The sequence below is a fragment of the Pristis pectinata genome, chromosome 15 (assembly GCF_009764475.1).
Source record: "Pristis pectinata isolate sPriPec2 chromosome 15, sPriPec2.1.pri, whole genome shotgun sequence".
NCBI lineage: Eukaryota > Metazoa > Chordata > Chondrichthyes > Rhinopristiformes > Pristidae > Pristis > Pristis pectinata.
Genome location: NC_067419.1, coordinates 4,963,106 through 4,988,249, shown reverse-complemented (window position 1 = coordinate 4,988,249; position 25,144 = coordinate 4,963,106). Strand labels below are relative to the sequence as shown.

The 25,144-nt window shown below is 42.6% G+C and overlaps 1 protein-coding gene across 1 annotated transcript in view; it reads right to left on the bottom strand.

Annotated features, from left to right (window-relative positions):
- Nucleotides 1–25,144, bottom strand: part of braf (B-Raf proto-oncogene, serine/threonine kinase) — an 85,119-nt gene that overhangs the window by 19,448 nt on the left and 40,527 nt on the right. Inside the window, 8 exon segments of the mRNA XM_052030384.1 lie at nt 3,662–3,708; nt 4,224–4,400; nt 7,746–7,830; nt 10,218–10,335; nt 12,759–12,895; nt 19,996–20,115; nt 22,528–22,567; nt 23,628–23,787. Of these exon segments, the coding sequence (XP_051886344.1) occupies nt 3,662–3,708; nt 4,224–4,400; nt 7,746–7,830; nt 10,218–10,335; nt 12,759–12,895; nt 19,996–20,115; nt 22,528–22,567; nt 23,628–23,787 (884 nt within the window).

Below are 25,144 nucleotides of genomic sequence, written 5' to 3'. Positions count from 1 at the left end.
ATTTGATGTTAATTGTGCCCACCACTACTGTGAGTACAATGCCCATGAGTAAATCTCAACTGGTTGGTTAAAGGGCTCGACCCTACCATCTAATTTTACTACATGTCAGTGGAGATACCCAGGAATCTCATGTTGCCCAGTGCAGGTTACAATTACAACAGCGGTGTAGCATAAGGATGCAGTAAGGTGGTGCTTATGCTTATGGCCACTGGAAAAGTACTGGTCATCATAGAACACAATACAAGATGTTAGCAGCAGGAGGGTTGGAACTGTTGCTCATCAGCAGCAGGAAGCCATGCATTCTGCGAGGAGTGAACAAGGGTCCAGGTAAATCCCGAAAAAGTGACCGTCCACTGACACAGTACGCCGTCTCTAGTATCCATACTAACCAAGAGATCATGCTTCACTGGTTTGAGGCAAAATAAAGTGCGCTCATTAGGACTGCCACTGATTAATCCAGAAGGCAGGAATCTTTAGTTACTAGGAAACAGTGTTTATCTTCCAGAAGGTAAACACAAACACTTAATTCAATGCCTGGTGGGAGATTAATAAAAAGATTGGTGGCAAATCCAAGATCACCATCTCAGCTAATGGGCAACTGAGTACCTCCCAGCTATCAAACTTGGATCATTTCCCTATGCTGGTGAGAATAGGATTCTACCAATCTAATTTAGCAGGTATTGTTTGATGGCAAATTGAAAACATAGTAATTTTGGTTCTGAAAGTTTAAGGAACTGCTGGAAGTAAGCAATCAAATTTCTGTAAAAGTCTTGGTATAAAAGGATCTCGCACAGGATTTAGGAACAAAACTAAACATTGGGACAAAATTAGACAGCTTCACCTTAGTGGTATATTAGGAGGTGCTGATGGAACAGGTTGGCATCCTACCTGATCTACACCAAGAACAAATAGAGGAGGTAGTATAAATAATGAACTTGGACCCAGGGGCCTCTGGGGTATAGTCTGATATATAGTCAACATATCAGACTATACCCCAGACAGGTACTCAGAGAAAAACAGTGAAAGAAATTAAAAACAGAAGGGAAAGGGGTAATGAAGATCAGGGCAATGTCTTGCGCTGTCTACACTCGATAGGAGCAGTTTGAAATTGGCTACATTAATTTTGAAGCTCTAAATGTCAAATGGACGATAGCAGTAAAAGCCTAAGGGATCCAAGGGAAAGAGATGTGGGATCCAAAACTGACTCAAGTGGCTTGAAGCAAAGGGTAATGATCAACAGGTGTTTTAGTAACTGGAGGATTGTTTGCAGTGAGATTCCCTGGAAGTTGGTTCTTGGCCCCATCTTTTAAAAAAAATTGCTGTGTATGTGAATAATTTAATTGTGGAGGAGAGGGACAAGATTATGAAATATACAGATGGTTGATAGTGAAACTAAAGAATAAACCATTAACTACTTTCACGAGAATATCAGTGGTTAGGTGGCAAAAAAGTGGCCAATGGAATGCAATGCTTGAAGTCAAACAACACAAGGGATTACACAACAAATGGTAATAGGATGAGAAGTATAGACAAACAGAGGTACCCAGGAATGCATGTCCCAGAAAGCAGCAGGCCAGGGGGACACAGCAGTTCAGAAGGCATACCGGATACTTTATTGGCTGAGTTAACAGTATACGAAAGGGTGGTTATGCTGGAGCTGTATAAAAGACTACTTAGGCTACAATACACATGCTGCACAGAGCTCTGGTCATATTATGAAAAGGATATGATAGCATTAGAGAGAGTCATGGGTGTAGTATCACAGAAATCCTAGCACTTCATTTACAGGATGGAAGCAATGAGGGCTCAGAGTAGATTTACAGGGATATTGCAAAGGATGGAGGTTTAATTACAAGCAAAAAGGTTGGCAAAAATGGGGTTATTTACTTCAGAACTGAGAAGGGGCTAAGGGGGAGATTTAATTGAGGCGTATAAAATTGAGAGCTATTTAGGCGAGGAATATGAAAGTGCATTTTCCTTTGACCGTTAACTACTTCCACGAGAATAGCTAAAATTAGAGATGAGTGGAGCAAATATTTTTTCACCCAAATAGTGGTGGGGCTCTGAAACTGACTGAATGGTTGAGGCTTTAGTCACACTACATTAAAAATAACCTGGATGTGAACACGATGTGCTATAACTTACAAGGCCAAGGATTGAGAGGTGGAAAGTAGGATAGGCCCATATAATTATTTTGGACTGGTACGTACATGCTGTGCCAAATGGCCTTCTTGTGTGGTGCAAGTTCCTGTGCTTTAAGAAGGTTAAACGCTAACTGGAAAGGAGCAACACGATACCTTGGCCTCAATGAACTTGGGTTCAGCTGGAGCAAAACTGGGAACATTTTTGGAAACAGAAAATGAGAGACTGGATGTGATGTCACTGGAGCCAAATCTACAATATTTCAAAGTATTTATTAATGCTGGTGTTCGTACGTTGGTGGAGTTAGAAATACTAAAGGACCGTTTCTAATAATACTTGGAATATCAGCATCACTAGCATGGCCAGCATTTAATGCCTTTCCCATTTTGAACTGTAGCAGTGGTAACAATACTGTTGGGTATAGAGGTTCAGAAATTTTTTTTTAACCAGTAACAAAGAAGGAACAGTGTTTATTCTTCCGATTCAGGATGGTGTGCAGCTTGGAAGGGATGTAGGTGATGGCATTCCCCCTTCCAAAATTGAGAAGTACAATTAGGAGGTGCTATCACCTTCCAGATGGCTAGGAGAAACCACTGAAAAGATGATGCATTGGACTTTGGCTCAGTTGCCTACCACCTACACAGTTCATTATTGGTGAGGGAATGAATATTTAAGTAGTAGGTGGTGGGGTGGAAGAAAGAACGTTTAGGATGGGTAGGGAGCCAATCATGGAAAGTACTTAGTCTTGTAGGGTCTGGGACTTCTTCAGTGTGACTGGATCTCCTCTTATCCAGACAAACAAAGGTATTTCTCCTGACTTGCAATTTGTATATAAGAGGTGAATTACACACCAACCTGTGATCTGTTTTTGTTATTTAGAATATTTATGTGCCTGACCCCGTTAAGTTTCTGGTCAAAGATAATCTCTTCCCATCAGCCCTCACAGATGATGCTGCTGTTGAGGGAGGTGGTCATGCTCTTTCACTTCCGTTTATGAGCCATAAATGTTACTATCATTTATCAATCCAACCTGATCATCATGCAGGACATGCTGCACTTGGCCATTGACTTCTTCATTACCTGAGGAACTTCAAACCAAATTGAACAACATGCAACCATCACCAAACCTTCCTACTTCTGGCCTTATGACAGGAGGGAGAGCCATTGATAAAACAGCCGTCAATTAAGAACATGAAATAGCAGGAGTAGGGCATCTGGCACCATGAACTTGTTCTGCCTTTCAACAGGACCATGATTGTTCCTGAGACTCTGCCCTGAAAAAAATGTAGCGACATCCGGGGGCCGAGAAAATTTGCCTCTTTCTGTGTATTAGGATTAGGAACAGAATCCTCAGCTAACTCCAAATTGCTGCTGCTCTTGGTAAAAATAGATCAAAACCAGCCATGCTGGCCTGTTTGGCTAAGGTGCTCATTGCCTTTATAAATAGGCCATTGGAGAGGCCCTGCACATTGATGGTGTAACGCCAACCACATCATACACTCCAGGTATGGAAGGATACTATTACTCTTCAGATCTCTGTGGATAATGGATTTCGCATGCAGGTAGCTGCAAGGAACAACAATCATTAGCATTCTGTTTATCCAATGTTAGTAAACAATTTCAACATGAGGTACAAGATTGAACTGCTGGAGGCAGGCTAGATGTCTTTCAACCTAACTTGCTGCTCTTAAGATACAGTGCAGTTCAAGCACAGGCTTGTTTGAAAATTCCAGGGCATACACAGTGAATCCATTTCTTTATCAAAGTTTGCATCCCCCCTTTCTTAACAACATTGATGATCATTGAGGCACTGTCCACAGTGAGTGACACAGCCCAAGGAAGTTGTCTGTCATTTGTGGGCGTGAACAGCAAGCCAAAACTGGCCTGAGTCCTCCTGGTGAGGAGTGGCTGGTATGGCAGAAGCTGGTATCCACCAGGCCAGAGGAGACAGGAGGCTCACTGTTCTACCCATCCAGCTACCAGACCAACAATGACGTTCCCAGCAGCTTTTTTCTTCGAGTCTGAGACCTTTAACAGGTCAACACATGTTGCTCTGGTTACTGGTGAAACCTTGGACTTACTCCATGCCCTGTGCAGTCTGGCGGGCAATATCGATTAGCTTAATCATCTCAAACTTGGTCTCAATGATGTGAAGGTGGTGGTACAGACTGGAACCCTCACACCACTGCGTCACGATGGCGAGCTGTGGACTCGTGGTGTAGCCCATGAATAAAAGGATGTTCACGTGCCGAGTTTTTCTAGACGGAAAAAAAAATCCATTAACTTATCATCCAGTAAAGCTTAGAAGTTAAATATTGGGAGTTGAGGCATATTCAGAATTCCAAGCTGTTTTGAAAGACCGTATTGGAGAATGGTGTTGAACTAAACTATGGTGAAAGGAAGGTCTGATACTTGTTAGAAAATATCTATTTGATCCAGGCAATTTACCTCATTAGAAACGACTATGTATTTATTCCCATGCAGTCATAACCATTCTCCCACAGCAGTCAATGTCAAGATGGATTTACGACCCATTCAGTCCTAGCCAAACCAACTGAATCATCGATTGTTTGGGGTACATTTTACTCACTGAGAATTGGGGAATAGAGGGGCAATTGAGGGGGGAGGGGAGCGGAGGTGTGGAACATACACTTGGGACACAGAGTGGGGCAACAAGGGTTGGAGAAAATTGGGGGGAGGAGCCAGTGGAGGGTGGGAAATGCCAAAAAATCAACAAAAAAAAATCACAGACTAACTACAGTGAAGAAGGAAGCCATTTGGCACTCAAGTCTGTACCAGCTATGGCAAAAGCTAATCCCACACCTTCAGATATCCATCCAGCTACTTTTTGAATCTGCCCCTACGTCTACACAGAGTGCATTCCAGACCCTAACCACTCACTTTATAAAGGAAAAAAAATCCTGTCACTTCTGGATCTTGGTTTTCGACCCCTCCTCCAATGGAACGTTTCTGTGTCAGTGGCAGCAGGGTGGGGCTAGGCACAAGGAGAGAGGTGGAAGGAGCGTGGGGGAGAAGCTGAGCGTCATACCAGAAGATGCTCCAAGCTTCAGGTATTCATTGAAATTGTGCCCATATCCAATCTTTTTTTTTGACAGAAAGTTTAAAAAAATAGACACTTGATAAAACTGCACTTTACACAAATTGCAGTGTAGTCTTGACCAGCAATCTCCTTCTGGAGATTCCTTATGGAACTTTCATTCCATACCTGATTTACACCACTTTTGATCACTTTAGTCACAACCCTTTTGATTGGCTTGCTACCTTCTCCAATAGGACTGGAGGTATCAACAGCCACACAGGAAAATATTGCTATGTTGGCGGCGGAAGAGTGGCGACACTTGCGGGCTGCCCCCAGCATAGTCTCAGTAATGCAAAAAGATGCATATCACTCTGTGTTTCGATGTACATGTGACTAATAAATAAATAAATATCAGACAGAGGGCATTTGCATCATCTGGTCCATTTCACTCCTATTATGGTCTCACCAATATTCAACATCACAGCTAAAATGGTTAGAAAACATTTTTCATGATTTGCTTTGAAGTATTTTCTTAAATAAGAAGAGTGGTCAATCCACATATGACTAATATGAATGATCTAACCACAATAGTATTTGGCGTATGCAATTGGCATTAGAAAACAAAGTCTGCAATTGGGCAAATCCAAGCCTTTATTCACCTTCTGCCAAATATGTGTTTGTATGTGAACTAACACTAAAGGAAAAGTAGACTGGGTTTTATAGTGACTACCACAGTCAAATAGACTGCTGACACTTGCTGCCTATGCAAAGACCCGACCTGAAACCTCTACCATTTCTTTGCCTCCACAGATGTTGCCTGGCCCACTGAGTTTCTCCAGCAGTTTGGTTTTTGTCCATGAAGGGAAGAACTGCTATCTGATGAACCATACAGTGAGAGTAGAGGAAGAGTGCGCAAGGGACACCATGCATGTACCGCTAATAACGTCACACCATCCACACATCTCCATGGTTTCCAGGGGCTTGGATTACTGCTAATAGTTTACTATTTAGGGACAATTTAACTTCGGTGGTGGACAAGTTATTGGAATCAATTTTCAGCAATTGTATAAATTTTCATTTAGAAAAGCATAAATTAATTAAGAACAGACAGCAGGAATTTAAGAAAAGGTTGTGTATGACCGGCTTGATTGAATTTTCGGAGGAGGTAACAAGGAGTCAAAGCACAAGGAGTGCTTGATGCTGTCTAGGTGGGTTTTTAAGGTGCTTTTGACAAGGTAGCACATGGTTGGCTGGTCAAAGTACGAAAAGCCCATGGTATACATTGAATCATAGAGACCTACAGCACAGAAAATGGGCCCTTTCAGCCCAGCTTGTCTCTGCCAACCGTGATGTCCATCTACACTAATCTCATCAGCCTTCATTAATCCCTCTATTTCTTTTCTCTCCAAGTACCTTTCCAAATGCCTCTTAAATGTTGTAATTGAATTTGCCTTCACTACATCCTCTAGCAGCTCGTTCCAAATATTCGCCAGCCTCTGTGTGAAAAACATACCTCTCAAATTTTCCATTAAATTTTTCCCCTCTAACCTTAAACCTGTGTCCTCTAGTTCTAGATTCCCCTGCCCTGGGTAAACAAGATTCTGAATATCCATTCTATCTATGCCCCAAAGGAGAGGAGAGTACAAAGGAACATGGACAACTGGATCCAAAATCAGCTCAGCGGCAAGAAGAAAAATGATAATGGCTGGCAACGGTTTCTTCATCCAGAAGTTTGTTACCAGTAGGATTTCACTGGGCTCAGTACTCAACTCCTTGTGTTTTTGTAATGTAAATTAATGATTTAGAATTAAGTCAGATAAAGGGAATAATCCAAAAACTGGGCATGTGATGACAGTAAGGAAGAAAGGTTTAGACTGCATTTGTGGAGGTATAACTAAGTAGGGAAATACACAGTGAAAAATATTGAGAAACGGAGAAGAACAAGGGACCTTGGCACATACATGCACAGGTCTTTAAGCAGTAGTAGGGCAGGTAGATAAGGTACCTAAAAAGGCACATGGAATGTTTTCCTTTATCAGCCAAGGCACAGAATGTGATTGCAGGGAGGTTATGCTGGAACAGTAAGGCCACAGTCTGAGCACTGTGTATCTCATTACACAGAAGGTGTGACTGCACTGGAGAAGACACAGACGAGATGTAGAAAGACTAGCAAAATTTTAGCTATAATGAGAAACTGGATATGCTGCAGTTGTTTTCTATGGAACAGAGAAAGCTGAACAGGGACAATTAGGATGCATTAAAATACGATGGGCCCAAACAGAGTTAATTGGAAGGATCTAGGTTGTAAATTATTTGAATACCTCCAAGGATGACACACAATCTATGCACCTTCAAGGATGATACATCGTTCACATACTTGCAGGAATGACATACTATCCATCTATTGTTAACGCCAGAACATCATTCATATATCTCTAATGACAACAGATGTATACCTCCAAGGATGATACATTATCTTAAAGCAACAACTAATGTTTCCTCAGTAACTATGCACTGATTTACTCATAGATTTTGCCTCCCAGGATTGCTCTGTTAACCTTACCTGAGAACTCCTACTTCATTTTTAAAGGCTTGTAGCTGTTGAGGTGTTGGAGCTGTAACATTCAGCATCTTCACTGCAACATCACCTGCGAACAAACAGCATTTATAGCACATAACAGACCCACAGAATAAGGCACAGAAGTGGCAAACGGCTATCACAACGGAGGTAGAGGTAGACTAGAGAAATGGTCTGGCTCACACAATGGCTGAGACTTTATCCCATGGGTAAATGAACATAATTAAACTCCCAATGTATGCTTATCACAGGCAGGATGGATGTGGGAAGGACTTTGCAACTGCTTGCTGTCAATTTATCCCAGTTGGAAGGTTAGCGTGGCAGGGATACTATTCCAGATGCCATCAGATTCAGCTTATGCTGACCTCTCTATAATTTTGAGACAAGATACCGAGGTGAGTAATGATTTAGGTACTGGGGTATATTCTGCACTTTTAAAACCAGCTTCAATCATCTGGTGTCTCTTAAAAGGTACCTCTTCCTTTGCTATTCATTCCAAATGTGCTTATAGGAATTTATCAACAGTTATTGATACATCCAGATCTCCACTAACTTATATTGATTATATAGTCAGATTGCTGGTCAGTTTGTTTCATGTGATTGAATCTCTCTTGTTATTTTCCCTCAAGCATCCTGATACATGAAAATGAGCCTGTTCTTCAGTTCAATTAGAATATGCTTTTTACCCATTTTGTTTCATATTCCTTGTAACATTACTAATAGTCTTGAAAGTTACATCTGTGCTACCACTAAAAGACCACTGACAGATAAAGAGAGAAAGTTCTGTTTTTATTTTGCTGAATTCTAATTATTTTGTTACTGCAGTCTTGGCTTGATAGATGAGGGTTCTTATAGTAGATCTTTTTATCCCACAAAACCAACAGTAGTGAGCAGTTGAATGGTTAGTTGCAAGCCCTAGCACTAACTCCTTCTGGAGAGGGACTAGGTTACAGCCACACACTCCTAAGTCAGTGGAAAGAAGATATCAGCTGACTAAAGGCAAAACTACAGTCACATAGCGCACTGGATTTTCAAAGATATTACAACTGTAGTATGAAAGGCCATGGCTGTCAGATGACAGTGACAACACTACTGAACTCCATGGTCGGATGATAGCATTGCCCATCGGGTCGGAAGCTACACCACAGTCAATCAAGGGTCCGGCTCCACCCCACCCATTAAGAGCACACCTAAGGATTGGCTTGTAACCCACCCGTGTTCTTGACCCTGAATCACTGGCTTGTTTGAATTATCTGAGCTGGCTCCACCCAGCTACAGCCCTATAAAAGGTGGTACACGTGGGTAGCTCTTTCTCTTTTCCGATTGCTGCCGGGGTCAAGACCACAGGTGAGAGGGTGCACTTCCACAGGGGTCTAGGAGCGCCCTAAGTAGATTCCCAGTAGCGTGGAGCCGTTGCTTGTCCAGATTCAGGGGGTTCAGACAAAGTATTTGTTCATTCCCTGATCATTTGTACTAGTTTGTTGCGTGTGTGTGTGCATGCGCGCACTTCACCTGTCGCGACTTCCCCCACGTTTCGCGATCACCCGAGTACGAGTGTGGGAGTGTGCATTTGTTCCTTCACATTCTGTTCCCGCGTCGGTCTTTGTAAATAAAATCCTCCTTTTTAAAGTACAAACACTGTGTCCAGATACCTCTACCTTTGAGATCCAAAAGAACCTTTTCTCATAACAACAACGCACTACAATAATTGACACTGAATTAAGAAAACAAGCTGAATAGCTAAAACACTCACAGAGAAATCATTTACCAGCTCAAAGTCCATCAGGGTCATCACTCTCCTTCCCTCCCAATGGAAATATCAGATAATACTGAAGGCAACTGACTATTGCAGAACAAGACCTGGATCTGATCAATGTTTTGCAATGCAAGGTTTTCCAAACAACTGGCTCACTCACAATGTTAAACCAACTACATAAGTCTCGCATCGCAAGATTCAAAAGGACAAGAATTTTCAGTGCACAAAGCATCCTTTTCATTCTGCAGAATTCTCCATGCCTTTGGTTTTGAGGTTAGTGCACAAACTCTAAAATCTAAAACTGCTAGTATATTGTTCAGCACGAGCCAGATTAACATGAGCAAAAAAACCAAAATAAATTTTTTAAATATATTTTCCCTCTCCCTTCACTTTTGCACAGGATAGCATGTCTCGCAAAATGTGCTCCCTCATTTTAACATTAAGTTGCTATCAAATCTTTCTTTCATTGGCAATGAGTATAAGAACAACCATCTGTAAAACATAGCAGTTATGGTTCTGCGAGAGGTTACAGGAGACATTCAATGGACTGATAATTCCTAGGACATCTTTGCATTGGAGTAACATACACCAAGTGCTTTGGATCACTGAGATTTTCTGACGTAATTTGGAGGCACTGATTCCCTTCAACAATGGCCCTCTCAAAGGCAATGACAACCTTTTCATTATTCCATATTCCATACCATGCCATTTTCCTTTATATACTGTTCCAAATGAGCCTGATCCTATCCTTTGGCCCTGCGTGATCTGTCCATTTGATATCTCCCAGTCGTCACTGGAGTCTCTTCGGCCTATAGTTTTCTACAAAGAACAGAACATTATAAATACAAATATTTAAACTGAGCTTTAAGTGTTAAATATAGTCATTCTCAAAGTGCCATTCACACCAACTTTCTTCTCACAACCATGCCACACACATTAAGCATTCCATCCACCATCATGCACTGAGGCCACTCTCAGAATACCGCCACACACGGGGGGCAGCAGTCTGTTCCTGCAATTTCCCAGGCAATAGGCCCTGTGTCCAAATCTGTCTAACAAATGACTTCACCTCTCCATTCAACCTCAGCCGAGCCCACTTCATCTTAGGCATCTATTTCTTGACACACAGGAAGGAACCTTGACTTGCCATGCACCAAGAGGTAGCACGACGGGCAGACAGACAAAAGCTGGATACTGGACTACGTAACAGGAGGATGTTATGCTGAAAAGGTGGTAGGATTGGTACTTTGCTGCAATGAGATCAGAGCCTGCAAAAGTGAAGGAGTTGGGAAGGCTGAATCATTGAATATATTCAAGGCTGAGATTGTGTGCAATCAGGTCTATGGGAACAGGCAGGAAGGTGGAGCTGGGATAATTAACAGATCAGCCATGAACTTGCTAAATGGTCGAGCAGGCTTCTGGGGATCATACCTGCCCCTACTTCCTTCTGGGCATTGACTTGGTTGCTGAAATCAATAGAAATATATCGACACTGGCTTCCTGTGAAATGCATTCTTCCTGTGTACTTTTTGTAAGTTTACAATTCCAAGTATCTGAAGTTTTAATTTTTTTTAAAATTTATATAAAGCATTGGCTATTATTTGCCCTCATGAAACTATCGTCAAGGGACAAGTTACCAGGAGCTAAGACCTCCGATTCCTGGACAAGACAAGAGGCACTTATTCTGACAGATAAGGCATTAATTATCCCTTTGGGGAATTGTACCCCAGCAAGAACTGGTACCTGTAATACCATGCCCTTACAAAAGTCAAGACATAAATCTCAGTTTGTTCTACAGAGTATTCAACAAAAGGTTTTCCCTTGTAATCAGTAAAAGTTCATCACCAGAGCTCTGTGTATGGTGTGAAGGGAGCATGCCTTCTTTAAGAATCTGATCTATGAGAAGTTTTGCTGTTTGCATTTAGTGCCCAAAGGAAACAATGAGTGCAACCTTCTCCAACAGACAGAAGAGGGTGTTATCCCTCTTTCATCCACTGACCTCAGCCTACCTCAAACCTGTGGTAATTGGAACTTATGTAACCCAGCCCCATTTCTTTCTCCTTGCACATCCCTTGCCTTACCCCACCTCCCCCTCCAATATAAAAATACAGTTATTCCAATCCTTTCCCTTCACACAAGACCAAGAACTGATGGCCTTGCTTCTGGTTTGTATCAGAAACATGAACAGTTCATTTAACTCAAGTCCATTGTCCAAAGTTGTACCTCTTTCTCTGTTGAGAATGGTTTCCATTTCTCCTCAGTGAATATCCACACTGAGGTTCAGAAATAAGACCCCACACTCAAATTCTTGTTCTGGTTGATTGGAGGGTAAATCAATGAAACGCCTTGAATAGAAAGACATTTCCAGGAATGGTTCTTGGCTGAAATACTTAGCGGGCCATGTAAAATGCCCCATCAGAAGAAATCCTTTCAGGGTGCAATGTTCTTGAGTGCCAAACAGGACAAGGAATCTTTTCTGAACCAGATCAGGAAGTTCCCCACAAGTTCCAAGGCTAGCAAAAGCAGACTGACCAAGGTTTCTCTGATGCCATCCAACAACTGAGTTAATGAGGTCTCAAAAGCCAAGAAATTATATCAGGCCAAAATTTGGGGGTGACCAATGAGGCATTGACAAATGGGAAGAAAGAATTCAACCCATAGATTCCTAGAAGTAAGAAGTTCCAGATCAAATCTAGCAGTTCTAATAAACATAGACCTGCTTGAACCAAAGTTAAAGAAAAGATCCAGAAGTCTGCAGACACCTCTTTTACTGAAATAGCCATTAGAATTATGGATAAATCCCTAAAGGAGTCCATGAGCCCTCTAATGTTAGTGTACCCATTTAAGAAAAGGTCTACTAACATTGGAGGGACTTAAGAAGAGATTCACTGGGCCACTTCCCAGGGTGAAAGGGTTGCCCTATCACAAATGGCTAAAAAGGCTAGATCTGTATTCTTTGGAGCTTAGAAGAATGAGGGGTGATCTTATTGAAAAGTACAAGACCCTAAAGAGGTAGATGTTGAGATGCTTCCACTAATGGAAGAGTTTCAAATGGAGAGATATGGTTGCAAGATAAGAGGGTGCATAGGATGGCCAAGGGTTAGAATCCTGGCAGAGCTCACCTTCTCTAGATCAGGGAAGCTTAAAGATCTTCAGCCCTGATTCATCCCCTGGTCCACATCATTCACCCAGTACAGTATCTCAGTCTCTCAGCACTCCTGTACTAGGCAGGATGAGCTTACCATTTTATTCCGGTCTTCAGATGACGATGACTTTCTCTCTCGAGGCTGCGTGCCAGGAGACTTCTGCAATGTTTTGACACTGGTCAGAGATCCAGGGAGTGAAGCAGGTGGGGTGGCGGAAAGCCCTGAGGTGGATCCTGTTTGTAATTTTTTATATATAAAACAGAAGTTGTAATGGGAACGGGTACAGAGGAATCAACAGGTAAGAGAGAAAGCAATTAATACTACAGCAACCAGTGATCCTTACAAGGCAATGAGCTAAGCTATAATCTTGACAGCCCATGCAGGGTACGACACCGGTGAATGACCTTGCAGCCAAGGTGGCTCCCAAAAAAAGGGGTGACCATGCACATAACTAATGCCGAATCTGTGATTGAGGTGGAGGAGAAGAGAAAGAGAAAGAGTGAAGCGTGAAGTTACAGCTGTCAACCGGATATTTTTTGTTTCTGTTGCAGTGAGCTAGCTATGCAGCAACAAAGTTAGCACCAAACCTGACTGTGTTATTGAGCAGTGGGCAATCTGTTACTGGGGTTCACATTCTACAAGCCTTTGTGTTGACTTCAAATTGGAACAAAAAGAAATACAGAGTGGCTGGAAGTCTGTAGGCTTCATAACTGAATAAAGCACTCAAAGGGATTATAAATCAGCAACTAAAAATTTTAAGATTACTTTGTGGAGGACTTGGGCAAAGGCTGCTACTAAGTAAGTCTTTATACAACTGGCAAACTCACATTTAAACAGGGCTGTACTACTGAGGCCCCACACAAAGCTATGGCTTGCTTTATTTTTCCATCTACCCAGCTGAGACAATCCACTGAAGGTACTAACATGGGTGCCACATCGTTCCTGGCGCTTGGTTGATAGGCTTCCCACAGCTAAAAATACAATTCTGGAGACTAGACATTTTCATCTTCCTGCTACTAGCAACCCCTCCACTGTCCCCCACCAACAGCCGGCACCCACGGAACTGTAGCCCAACAACAGCAAGGTCCTATGGAACCATAACTAAACAACAGGCATCTCTCCCATGGAACTATACCCCAAAGAGAGTTAACACTATTGAATTTTATCCCAACAGGGTACAAGCACTGGATCTGTACCACAACAAGAGTCAAAACTCAGAACTGCAACCCCACCAGATTAACCACCTTGGGTACTGTGTCCCAGTAAGTGAATGCCTCCATGGTCCTGTACCTCTGCACCTGTCTAGAGAACTACACAACGGTGCATTCATTAATCTTCCAAATATACATTCATAATAACTTCTACTATATTAATTAAAATAAGCAGATTGGCTTAAAGAGTTAAGCACATTTGAAGCTCAATGTTAACACTACTTTATTCCTTTTTAAAAACACTACATTCTCAGAGAATCCCAACTAATAACTTGCTCTTTAATTAATACATTAAAGAGGGAAGGGATGGAAGTATAAAGTAATTTTGGGAAGGGATGGAGGTAAAAAGTAATTTTTATGGAAAGAATATTTCTTCCCAGCCCCCAAAAGCATAAAGTACAGAATGTAAGAATAGCACATGACAGAAACTGTAGACCTTTCAATCTGAGTTGGGTTGTACATCAAAATCATGTCAATGCAAGTCATTTCTGAATTCTGCTTACTAAAGATTATTCTTGTTCAAGATTATTTTTAAATGAGCACATTAAAGAATTCTTTTTGCCAAAAAAAGGTATTATACGGCATATAATGAGAAGATAGATAACCCAGAGAGAAGGTATACAGTTTCTTTCATTAAACTTAAGGAGTGACTCTAAATTATAAAACAGTGCAGGAATGTGTTTGACAGAGAAACCAGGTGCTGACCAGAAGCAGTATTTTGTTCGAAGGCCTCAAGAAAGCTGAATCTGATCCTTTTCACCAGCCCTCACCCACACCACCCCCGAGTACAAGCTCACATAGTATTTATAGCAACCGTGATCTCCCCATCCTGTGCCTCCCTGCTCATACAGAATGTTTTCCTTCTCTTTTTCCTTCTGCTTTTCACTGAATACAGGAGGCTGGTGCTTAATAACTTTCTGCTGAAGGGAAGTGCTCCTAACTGTTACAAGGGACTTCACTTCAACATACGAATCTGGGTCGGAAGGAATTTTGGTAGGATGTGAAGTACTCTGAAAGTGCAAGTCTGTTCTGTTACTGACTTGCTCATTTGGAACACCAAACCAGCCAACATGTTTAAATATATGCTGCTCAGAAATTGGCCACTTGGCCCAGCCAGCCCATTCTCCAATTGAGTCTCCTCGGCTAAATCCAAAATCAGAGCCCTTTTGGCCTGAGAAGGGGTGAAATTACAATTCATGATAAAATCGATAATGGCACAAAACAGAGACAACTTTAAAATAGCTTTGGAGTTAATAATGGGCAAATGGGCTCTAAGCTCGAAAGGTATGCATTAAGCATGAAATGAACTAACATCTGGATTATATTAGAAATTGGCTGCATCTAATAGGAATAAGCTATTCCAGCAGGAGGTCCATCTCTGGCACAAAGGGCCTCTGATAACTACACTTAATAATATGGCACCTTCAGTGCAGCAATCTATACCACTGTCCAATCCATTTCACAATGGGGCACAATGGCACAATCGGGTCTTGGAGAAGCTTAGCCAGACACCTTGGTAGCCTGGTGGTGCAGTAGTCAGCACTGCTGCCTCACAGCTCCAGAGAACTGGGTTCAATCCTGACCTCGTGTGCTGTCTGTGTGGTGTTTGCTCATTCTCTTCATGACCATGTGGGTATCACCTGGTTGTCCTGGTTTCCGCCCACAACCAAAGATGTGCTGGTAAGTGAATTGCTACTGTAAATCATGGTATTTGATTTTCAAATGAAGGGCAACACGGTAGTGTAGCGGTTAGCGCGACGCTATTACAGCGCCAGCAATTGGGGTTCGATTCCCGTCGCTGTCTGTAAGGAGTTTGTACGTTCTCCCGTGTCTGTGTGGGTTTCCTCCGGGTGCTCCGGTTTCCTCCCACATTCCAAAGACATACGGGTAGGTTAATTTGGGTTTAAAATGGGCGGCGCGGACTCTTTAGGCCGGAAGGGCCTGTTACCGCGCTGTAAATAAAATTTAAAATTTAATTTAAAAAAGAATCAGAGGGGAGTTGATGGGCACGTGAGAGAGTAATTTGCCGGGATATTGGGAAATAAGGAGGGGAGGAACTATGGGATTGCTCCCTTGGGAACCGGCATGTACCAGATTGATTGAATGGCCTCCTGTGCTGTTCAAAGTATCTAAGAAAAGGTGCTGATGGTGATGCAACAAGGTGAGCATTTAGGGAAAGAGTATGGGGAAATGCCAAGTGAGGGCTGTGAACCATTGTGGGTGAAGGGCTTACTGACAAGTGGTGGATTCAAATAAGTGTTGGCTGAACCTTCTAGGATGCAGAGATTAGTTGGAACTAAGTGAAATGAACTTTAAACTTTGACTACTGTGCTAGCTCACTGTACCATCTTCTGAAGAGTTGTGACGTTGTTTGTGAGTTTTATCTGTTCACCCAAGAGAGCTCAGGCCCTCGAGTTGTTATATCTACACACCTACCTCATACCAAATTCTGCTGAAGCACTCACCCATGGCTCCATCACTTCCAGATACATGTATTCCAATGCCCTCCTGGCAGCATCCTGTATTTCACCACCCAAAAGGTTGAGGTCATCCAAAACTGCCGCTCACGGCCTAACTCGTGGTCAGCTTCATTTGCCCCTTGCTCCTGTACTTGCTCACCTCATTGGCTCCTAGATTCCAAAATGCTTACAGACTGAGATTCCTCAACTCTTGTTCGAATGCTTCCGTGACCTCACTACTTCTCACCTCTGCAACCTCCTTCAGTGCTACAAACCTTAAGAGCTCCGTTTTTCTCCATCTCTTGTGCATATCCCATTCCTCGAGCAAGTACCTGGTGGCTGTTCCTTCACCTTTCAAGATCATAATTCTGGAAATTCCTCCCCTATCTCCTCTGCCTCTTTTTTTCTCCTTTACGATACTTCTTGAAACCTTCCCTTGCAACAAATCATTTGGTCATCTGTTTTCTTTGGTTTGGTGTCAAATTTTTGTCTAGTTACATTTCAGGGAAGCACCTTAGGCATTAGGGGCACCATAATATACTTCTGCTAAACATTTCCCCATGGTAGAGTTGTCTAAGTCTACAGGGCATAAGTTAAGGCCAAAGAGGTTGAGGAAGAATTTTTTCACCTAGAGGGTGGTTAGAATCTGCAACGCACTGCGTGGGGTGGTGGAGGCAGAGACATTTTCATCATTTAAATGGTATCTGGAATCGCCAAGGCAATGGATCACATGCTGGTAAATGGGATTAATGTAGATGCGAACTTGATGGTTGGCATAGACTTGGTGGGCCGAAGGGCCTGTTTCAGTGTTGTACACCTCTACAAATCATTATTATGTCTTTTAATAATTTTGGCTGGTTATTGGAATTTTTCTGGAAGCAGTCAGCCAACAAGAAAGAGAATGCAATCGTAACTCTTGGAGGTATAGCTGGGTATGCCTCTTGTGATGGGAGGCCGTAAAATCAAGTTGATCCACTGTTGTCTTGGTAACCTGATACTGATCCAGAAGTCTCCTTTCACCAACCTGACTCACTGTCAGAACTAGAAGGATAAATAAGAACTAGAAATCTTCCCTTTCGTTTCTGGATGGCCCTGACAATTTAAGCATCAAAGGGGTGGGTAATTTTCACTTGACAAAGAGCAAGAAACTTAACCAGCTAATTAAACTTGAACAGTGTTCACTGTGTTCCTTAGACTTGGCTCTTTCCAACCTGCTCCTACATTCCCTGTGATGAAGTTAAATGGTAAGCATATTCTGTACCAGGCTAACTATGTATCATTTACTTACAATGATGACTTCATACAAATGCAATTTACTATGAAAAGAAATGAAAACAGAAAATACTGGAAACACTCAGTAGGTCAGTCTGCATCTGTAGAAGGAGAAATAGAGTTAATGCTTCAGGTCAAAGACCTTGGTCAGAGTTGGGAAGGAGAGAAAAAGCTGCAGGGAGGTGGGGGAGGGACGGATAGGACAAAGGGAATAACTTTGATAGGCTGAGGACAGGATTGCCCTGGAGATGAGCTATATACTAGGTCACCTGGTTGGTGGGTTAGTGGAGACAGTTAGGGAAAGGGAACATTGTTGATAAAAGCTTTGAAATGTGGGCATTTAGTGAGTGAGAACACAAACAAAGGAATGCAAGAGCTGGAAAGTGCAGGGCTGCAGGACATGCCCAGTATGTCAGGCTGTGCTAATGGAAAGAGAAAAACTGATCTGAAATCACAAATGGATGAAATGGCCCATTCTGATACAGACAGGGAAAGCAAGTTATCTGAAGCTGTAGAATTCAACACAGTCCGGAAGGCTCTAATGTGCCCACAGAGAAGATGGCGTGCTGTTCCTCAAGCTTACGTTAGACCTCGTTATAACAATACAGTAGCCCACAGAGAGGTCGGAGTAAGAATGGGATGAAGTGTTACAGCAGTAAGTGACAGGAAGCACGATGTCACTCCTGCAGACTGAACACAACTGCTACTCTAAGATGTGAAGTAACCTGCATTTGGATCTTCAGTGCTGAGAAGACCACATAGTGAACACCAAATGCAGTACCTAAAAGTTCGTGTGAATGATTGCTTCATCAGGAAAGACTCGTTGTATCGCTGGATGGTGGGAAGGGAAGAGGTAAGAGGCCGGGTAAAGGGTCTTTGACAAGAAACATTAAATCTGTTCCTCTTTCCAAAAACATTACCCGACCAGCTGAACATTTCTGGCACCTTCTGTTTTTACTTCAGATTTCCAACATCTGCAATTTTTGATTTTCATTTACTGTTAAAAGAAACCGATTAGTTTTGCACAATTCCCAAACAAAGTCAGGATACCATTAAAAAACAGAAAATGTTCATGTCAGGCAGCATGTGGCGAGAGAAACATCTCTAATCTGAACCATCTGTTTCCCTTCCATTGGTGTTACCCAAACTGCTAAGGATTTCCAGCATTTTCTGGTTTTATTTGAGATTTCCAGTATCCACTGCATTTTGCTTCAGAAGATCCACAGATCACCTACATGGCAAAACACAATTCTGTCCTGGGTTCCATCATGAGGAGCAGAGCATTATTCCCTTTCTACCTAGTACTTTACAGGGGAACTTGTTTGTTGATCCACGTGTTGAATCGTTCCTTGACTACAGTCTGTCTATTCGGGTTAACAAACAGAAACGAGCCACAAAGGAATTCATGGACTGTGCACAAAAGAATAAATTTCTTAACGTGTCAAGTTCAAATTTTCCTAACTGGATTAAACACATCTAAAACACCTATTCCCCCTTCTTACATTGCCATTTCATTGCACTGAATAATTAATATATTGCTGCAATCATTTTAAAATGGGTTTCATACATTCCCCTTCCTCTGTCATGCAACTTTATCAGTAATCAGTATGGTTAGTGTTGGGTTATCATTTTTTGATTTTTTTCAGCAACAACCTCAAATCTGTACCAGCATCTTAATGCTATGACTCTGCTTATGGGTAAGAACTTAAAGGAGGGAGTTAAAAGCCACTTGTAAGCACATATATCACAGGCCACATGAATTATAAATGCATGTATGAGTGCTGACAACTATACAAGTCACAGTTACTGTTCCCCAGCATCATATCCCATCCACATCCCCTGGCCTTGTGACTGCTTTCTGTAATCACTGCCTTACTCTGATGTAAGGGCAAGTCATTGTAAACAAACTTTCAGCAGGTCCAGATAAGGATGAGACTCAAATCTTCCTAGAACACTGCTGACAGGTGATATTTCTTGCTTAATCATGTCTTACGTTTGTGGCCCTTGAATACAAGCTACATGCTCATCAAATTGCGGTCTTCTAGCTGCTTGAATATTGCCTTGTATATTTACATAAACATCACAGAAACATACCAATTTCTATTGCTCCAGCCACCAATGCAAATGTTTGCCTACTTATTGGGGCATCCATCTGCTGTTCCCAGTGAATAATGTTTGCAGCCGATTTCACTGCGGGGGAAGCCTTTACTTGCAAGGCCTCAGCCTGATACTGCTTCTGATCAAACTACCTGCTCCAAAGTTCCTGGATCCGTGGAGTGGTCGTGAATCTCAGGTGAAGAAGCAGTGGTGAGAGAACCGGTGTGGTGCGATGTAAGTATGTCTGGGGGGGAACGTGCAGAGGTGGGTATGCGAGGAGAGGTGCCCAAGTACCTCTGAATACGGGACCAGGCTCAAAATCAAAGACAATGTCATTGGGGTAAGATTGCAACAAAGGGCTGGGAGTCCGGGAGCGGTACTTCCTGAGGCACCTGACCGGCTGCGTCAAGGGGCCTGTGGGAAGAGAAAAGAAAAGGAGTAAAGGAACAGGGAAAGAAAACCCTGTAAACAGGGTTCCTTCCTATTGGAGAGAAAAAAAATTGTAGGATTTCAGCTGGGAGACCTTCCCTTGTTTCGTACAGTGCATGTCCATCAACAATTCTTTCCGGTGAAAGAGCAGAGACTAAAGTTCTTACATACACACACTGGTCCCATTTAATCCTTGCTGGCCAAACCCTCATTCATAAATCATCTGGGAAACATACAAGTGGACAGACATCACAGCTTTACAACTGGGCTACACCTCATGTCATGGGTGGTGCTCATCAACTGAGTGCACAATGTGCTTTGCCCTAAAGGAACTCTGGGCTTAAAATGGGATTAATGCATAGCTTTTAGTGTTTTGTTTTATTCCCCTTAAGAATAACAGTAGAATTATTTGTAATTGTCAATTGTAATTCCTGCTAATTTCACAGGAGTTCAATACTATAAGAATGGAAAATTGGGACTGATCACATTACACGGCAATTTCTAAACAAATTCCTAAAGTGAACTCTCCCTTGACACCCACTCCCACACTGAAAGCAACATGGGTTTGGAGAGTGTCACCTCACACTCTGGTTACTAGTCGCCAGGGCACTCTCAAAGTATTTCGGCTAGTAAATGTAGCTCACTTGAGCCAATATAGAAGGTAGAAACCCAATCCACCATATGTGTGCTCAGACAGATAAACTCACTGAAGAAGGCCACAGCAGTGGTGAGAATATCTGGCAACTCTGAAAAGTTAATTATCTTCCCTTCATCAGCAGATATTTGGCTCTGAAACACAGCCTTTAAGATTTCATTAAAATCTTAGGGTGGTTAAGGGTCAGATTTTCTAGCTATGCTCCCCTAAAATGTAAAGCAGCAAAGACATAGTTACAAATAGCAACCTTCCAAATTGTGGTGGTCAAATAGTGCTGGCAGTTGTGCCGTTAACAGTACTGCAGCATCAAAAGTAGGGTGAACTGTGATTCCCTCACACCCTACTCTGAACAAGACTAGTGGCACCAGTGGCTTCTCACTTGCCGGCTACAGCGATGACTGCAGGTCCACCTGTATGCTCCAGGAGTTGTGCTGGAGTTGGACAGCAGGAAACCGTTGGGAACTCAGGTGTATGACCTTGACAAGTAAAACCGTTAGCTGAACAATAGAATTTGACAATCTTATTGTGATCAATGGGGAAGACACAACTTGAAATTATCCCAAACAACCTGAAAGTTTAATGAGCCACATATATAGGAAGCTCAACAGGGTCCCTTATTTGCGCTCTCACTGATCATAACAGATTTGAGGCACTGTGATTGTGTTAAAGAGGGTTTACTTTTAAGTCAGATTGGGATCCTACTCTTCATCCACAATGTGGGCATGGAAACCATCAATGAGACAGATTCAGGCTCGATTCTGATGCCCTCTGTGATCAAAGAGTTTACCAACCTATACCCAGACTCTCGCTTAGGATGAAGCAAGAGGGCAAGTCACCTGCCAGCACAGAATCAACTTCTGGGAACGAGATTGGGGAGAAAGGAGATTAAAAAAAAATCAAAGGATCCCAGAAGTGCTTGGTTTGATTTTATTTCTTTATTATGGGAAAGCTAATGGCTTTAAGCAAGCCCGACGACAATGACATTGCTGGCTTGCATCTACCTACCTTGATATTTCTTCCATTATCCACATGTCAAAAATAATTGTTGCATTAACATTTAAGTGCCCTTTCATTAAGATAGTTGGCATTACTCTATCAGAACTAAGCACCCCATTGACATGGGACCACAGAGGGCACCGTAAAGAATCAGGGGCATGTGAGGAAAAATATTTTTTTAAATACAGAAATTGCCTATGAGCCAGAACTCTGCATGCAAGGACAGTCAGCCACAGCTTTGAGAAGGGAACTGGATGAGCACTTGAGGGATAGCTATTTGCGGGGCTACAGGGAAAAAGCAGATGGCCTCCATCTGTGCCATTCTGAATCTACCGTTCCAGGAAGGATGGGAAATCCAGTTTAAAACTTAAACTATAAGCAGAGATAAGACACAGTGTGTCACATATTAGCATTCCACTATGACTATTTGTTCTAAATCCAGGTCATTCTGGGGGATCCTGGCTCATAGGCAAAACTGCCCTAATGTAGCACTGTACAGCATAAGTTGTCAACTTTGCCCAGAGTATTACCTTGGTTTCAACTGTCTGCAAGCTGGGCATTTTGAGAAGCACAAAATTCATGCAAGAAACGGATGAGGTAACTTGTTGGGAGGCAAAGAGAAAGAAAGAAAGAAGGAAAGAAAAAGTACACAACAGAACCAGAAAACCTCAATCTCACTTTAAAAACTCCCTTCAAGAAACTTGTAAACCATTAGGAGATCAGATTGTCACACAACATGCTCTTACCTCCATCACTGCGCTGTAGATCTTGGTCTCGGATCAGACCCTGGAAGGCAAGAATCAAATATTAGCCATCCCATCACACTGACTTGCACTGCTAAGAACTGGTTGCAGTTGGATTACTGAAAAAGATGCATTTCTGTCGCAACTGGGGGGTTCACCGGAGGGGCAGGTTTAAGAGAGTTCAAGGGGCAGCATGGTTAACCACTATCAGCACCTCCTTCCCAGGAGAGTTTTACATACAGCATGCACCAACTCTGTTCCAAAGACTGATAAGCGCAAGGTTTAGAGTAAACAAGCTATGGAAATCAGAAAAGTTTCAGACTCCAACATCTGTACCAATTTAGATGACCTCAGCCAAGTGCATCTGGCATTTGGGCAGGCTTGGGGGAAGACAACCAGCCATGGTTCTCATTCTGTAAAACAAAAACACCCATTTAGGGCTCAGGAACCAACATCAGGCTTCTGTTATGTTGCCAAGGTGAATTGGCCTCCCCATTTTCACTGCTTTGGCTTCCAGGTGTACAGTGCTTTGACAACGGTAATAACTGCCAAGACCACCAAGGAGACAAAGCCTCCAGGTGTAGTGGGTGAAAGGTTTTCACAGGATTCTCAACCTGTGAGACCTCCAAATGAATAGAGCAAGAAAGATGCATGACACAATGTCATTATGTACCACATGGTTAAATCACTATTTCCCCATCTACTGATCAGATATTGTAAAGAGCTATCTCAAAAGTTTTCACACTCAGTGACATACTTTTGAACAGCAGGTTGCCAACTTCCAATAAAAGCAGAAAGATCAGCCATCTTGCCAATTGTTTAGGAGCATTGTTTGAGGAATAAGTATTAGCCCGAACAATAGGAAAAAACTCCCTTGTTCTTGGGACCGTCAGAGGCTACCTCAATGCAGATGGATTTTTCTTAACAACTCATCTGAAAGACAACATAGTACCGTGCTGGCGTGTCTCAATTATGGGCTCTAGTGTTTCAGCTTAAGTTCTTCTGACCTAATGAAGAACGATATCATTGAGCATAGTCAACACTGCAGAATACTTATCCCATTGAACACTCAATGGCAAACATCTGATGCGAGAGATACTTACATCAATGTTGACCTGCTCGATTGTGTTGAGATGTACATTTGGAGCGGAGGATGATCTGTCCCTCTGTCCAAACTGATTCCGTTGGTCTTCTTCCCCGGGTCTGAAAGGCTGTGGAATTGGGATGGATTTTGTTGGGGAGGCGACGGGGTGAGAAAGGGACCTGTAAACACAAAAATATCCATTCTATTCATGCTCTCAGCAGCAGGTCGGGTTTCCACTTGTCTTCTTGCTGTTTGTCCTCCCAACCCAAGCTGCAGTACAGTACCACAGGCAACAGCTCCCTCTCACACTATGATACTTGAGGAACTTCAGCATTTCAACAAAGCTGTTATGCCGGACAGGAAGAGAATTCAACCATGGAAAGTGGCTATTATGAAGTACTGAACAAGGTGAGACCAGGAATTACTCCTGGGATCAGTGTAGTACACCTACATGGCAAATGATTTAATGCTCAGAGTGCTATGTGCATTGCTTCCAAGATAGTTCCTGAACAGCAAATTATTTTGTCTGTGGGAAGAGCAGGCATTGCTGGTAGTAAATGATTCCAAATGTACTTGTCCCCTTGGCCCACTTCAACCTCTATTTCTACCCTTCAGTCTCATCCCTCATTATCGCCTCAATCTTTCTTCCTCCTCTCCAATATCATAGAACATAGAACAATCACAGCACAATTCAGGCCCTTTGGCCCACAAAGCTGTGCCGAACATGTCCCTACCCTAAAAATTACTAGGCTTACCCATAGCCCTCTATTTTACTCAGCTCCATATACCTACCTAACAGTCCCTTGAAAGGCCCTATTGTATCAGCCTCCACCACCGTTTCCAGCAGCCCATTCCAAGCACTCACCATTCTCTGAGTAAAAAACTTACCCCTGACATCTCATCTATATCTACTCCCCAGCACCTTAAACCTATGTCCTCTGGTGGCCATCAATTCAGCCCTGGGGAAAAGCCTCTGACTATCTACCCTATCAATACCTCTCATCATCTTATACACCTCAATCAGGTCCCCCCTCATCCTCCGTCTCTCCAAGGAGAAAAGGCCGAGTTCCCTCAACCTGCTTTCATAAGGCATGCTCCATATTCCAGGCAGCATCCTTGTAAATCTCCTCTGCACCCTCTCTATGGATTCCACATTTTTCCTGTAGTGAGGCGAACAGAACTGAGCACAATACTCCAAGTGGGGTCTGACCAGGGACCTATATAGCTGCAATAGTACCTCACGGCTCCTAAATTCAATTCCCCGATTGATGAAGGACAATACACCATATGCCTTCTTAACCACAGAGTCAACCTGCGCAGCCGCTTTGAGCGTCCTATGGACTCGGACCCCAAGATCCCTCTGATCCTCCACACTGCCAAGAGTCCTACCATTAAGACTATATTCTGCCAACATATTTGACCTATCAAAATGAACCACTTCACACTTATCTGGATTGAATTGCATCTGCCACTTCTCAGCCCAACTCTGCATCCTATCTATGTCCCTCTGTAACCTCTGACAGCCCTCCAAACTAT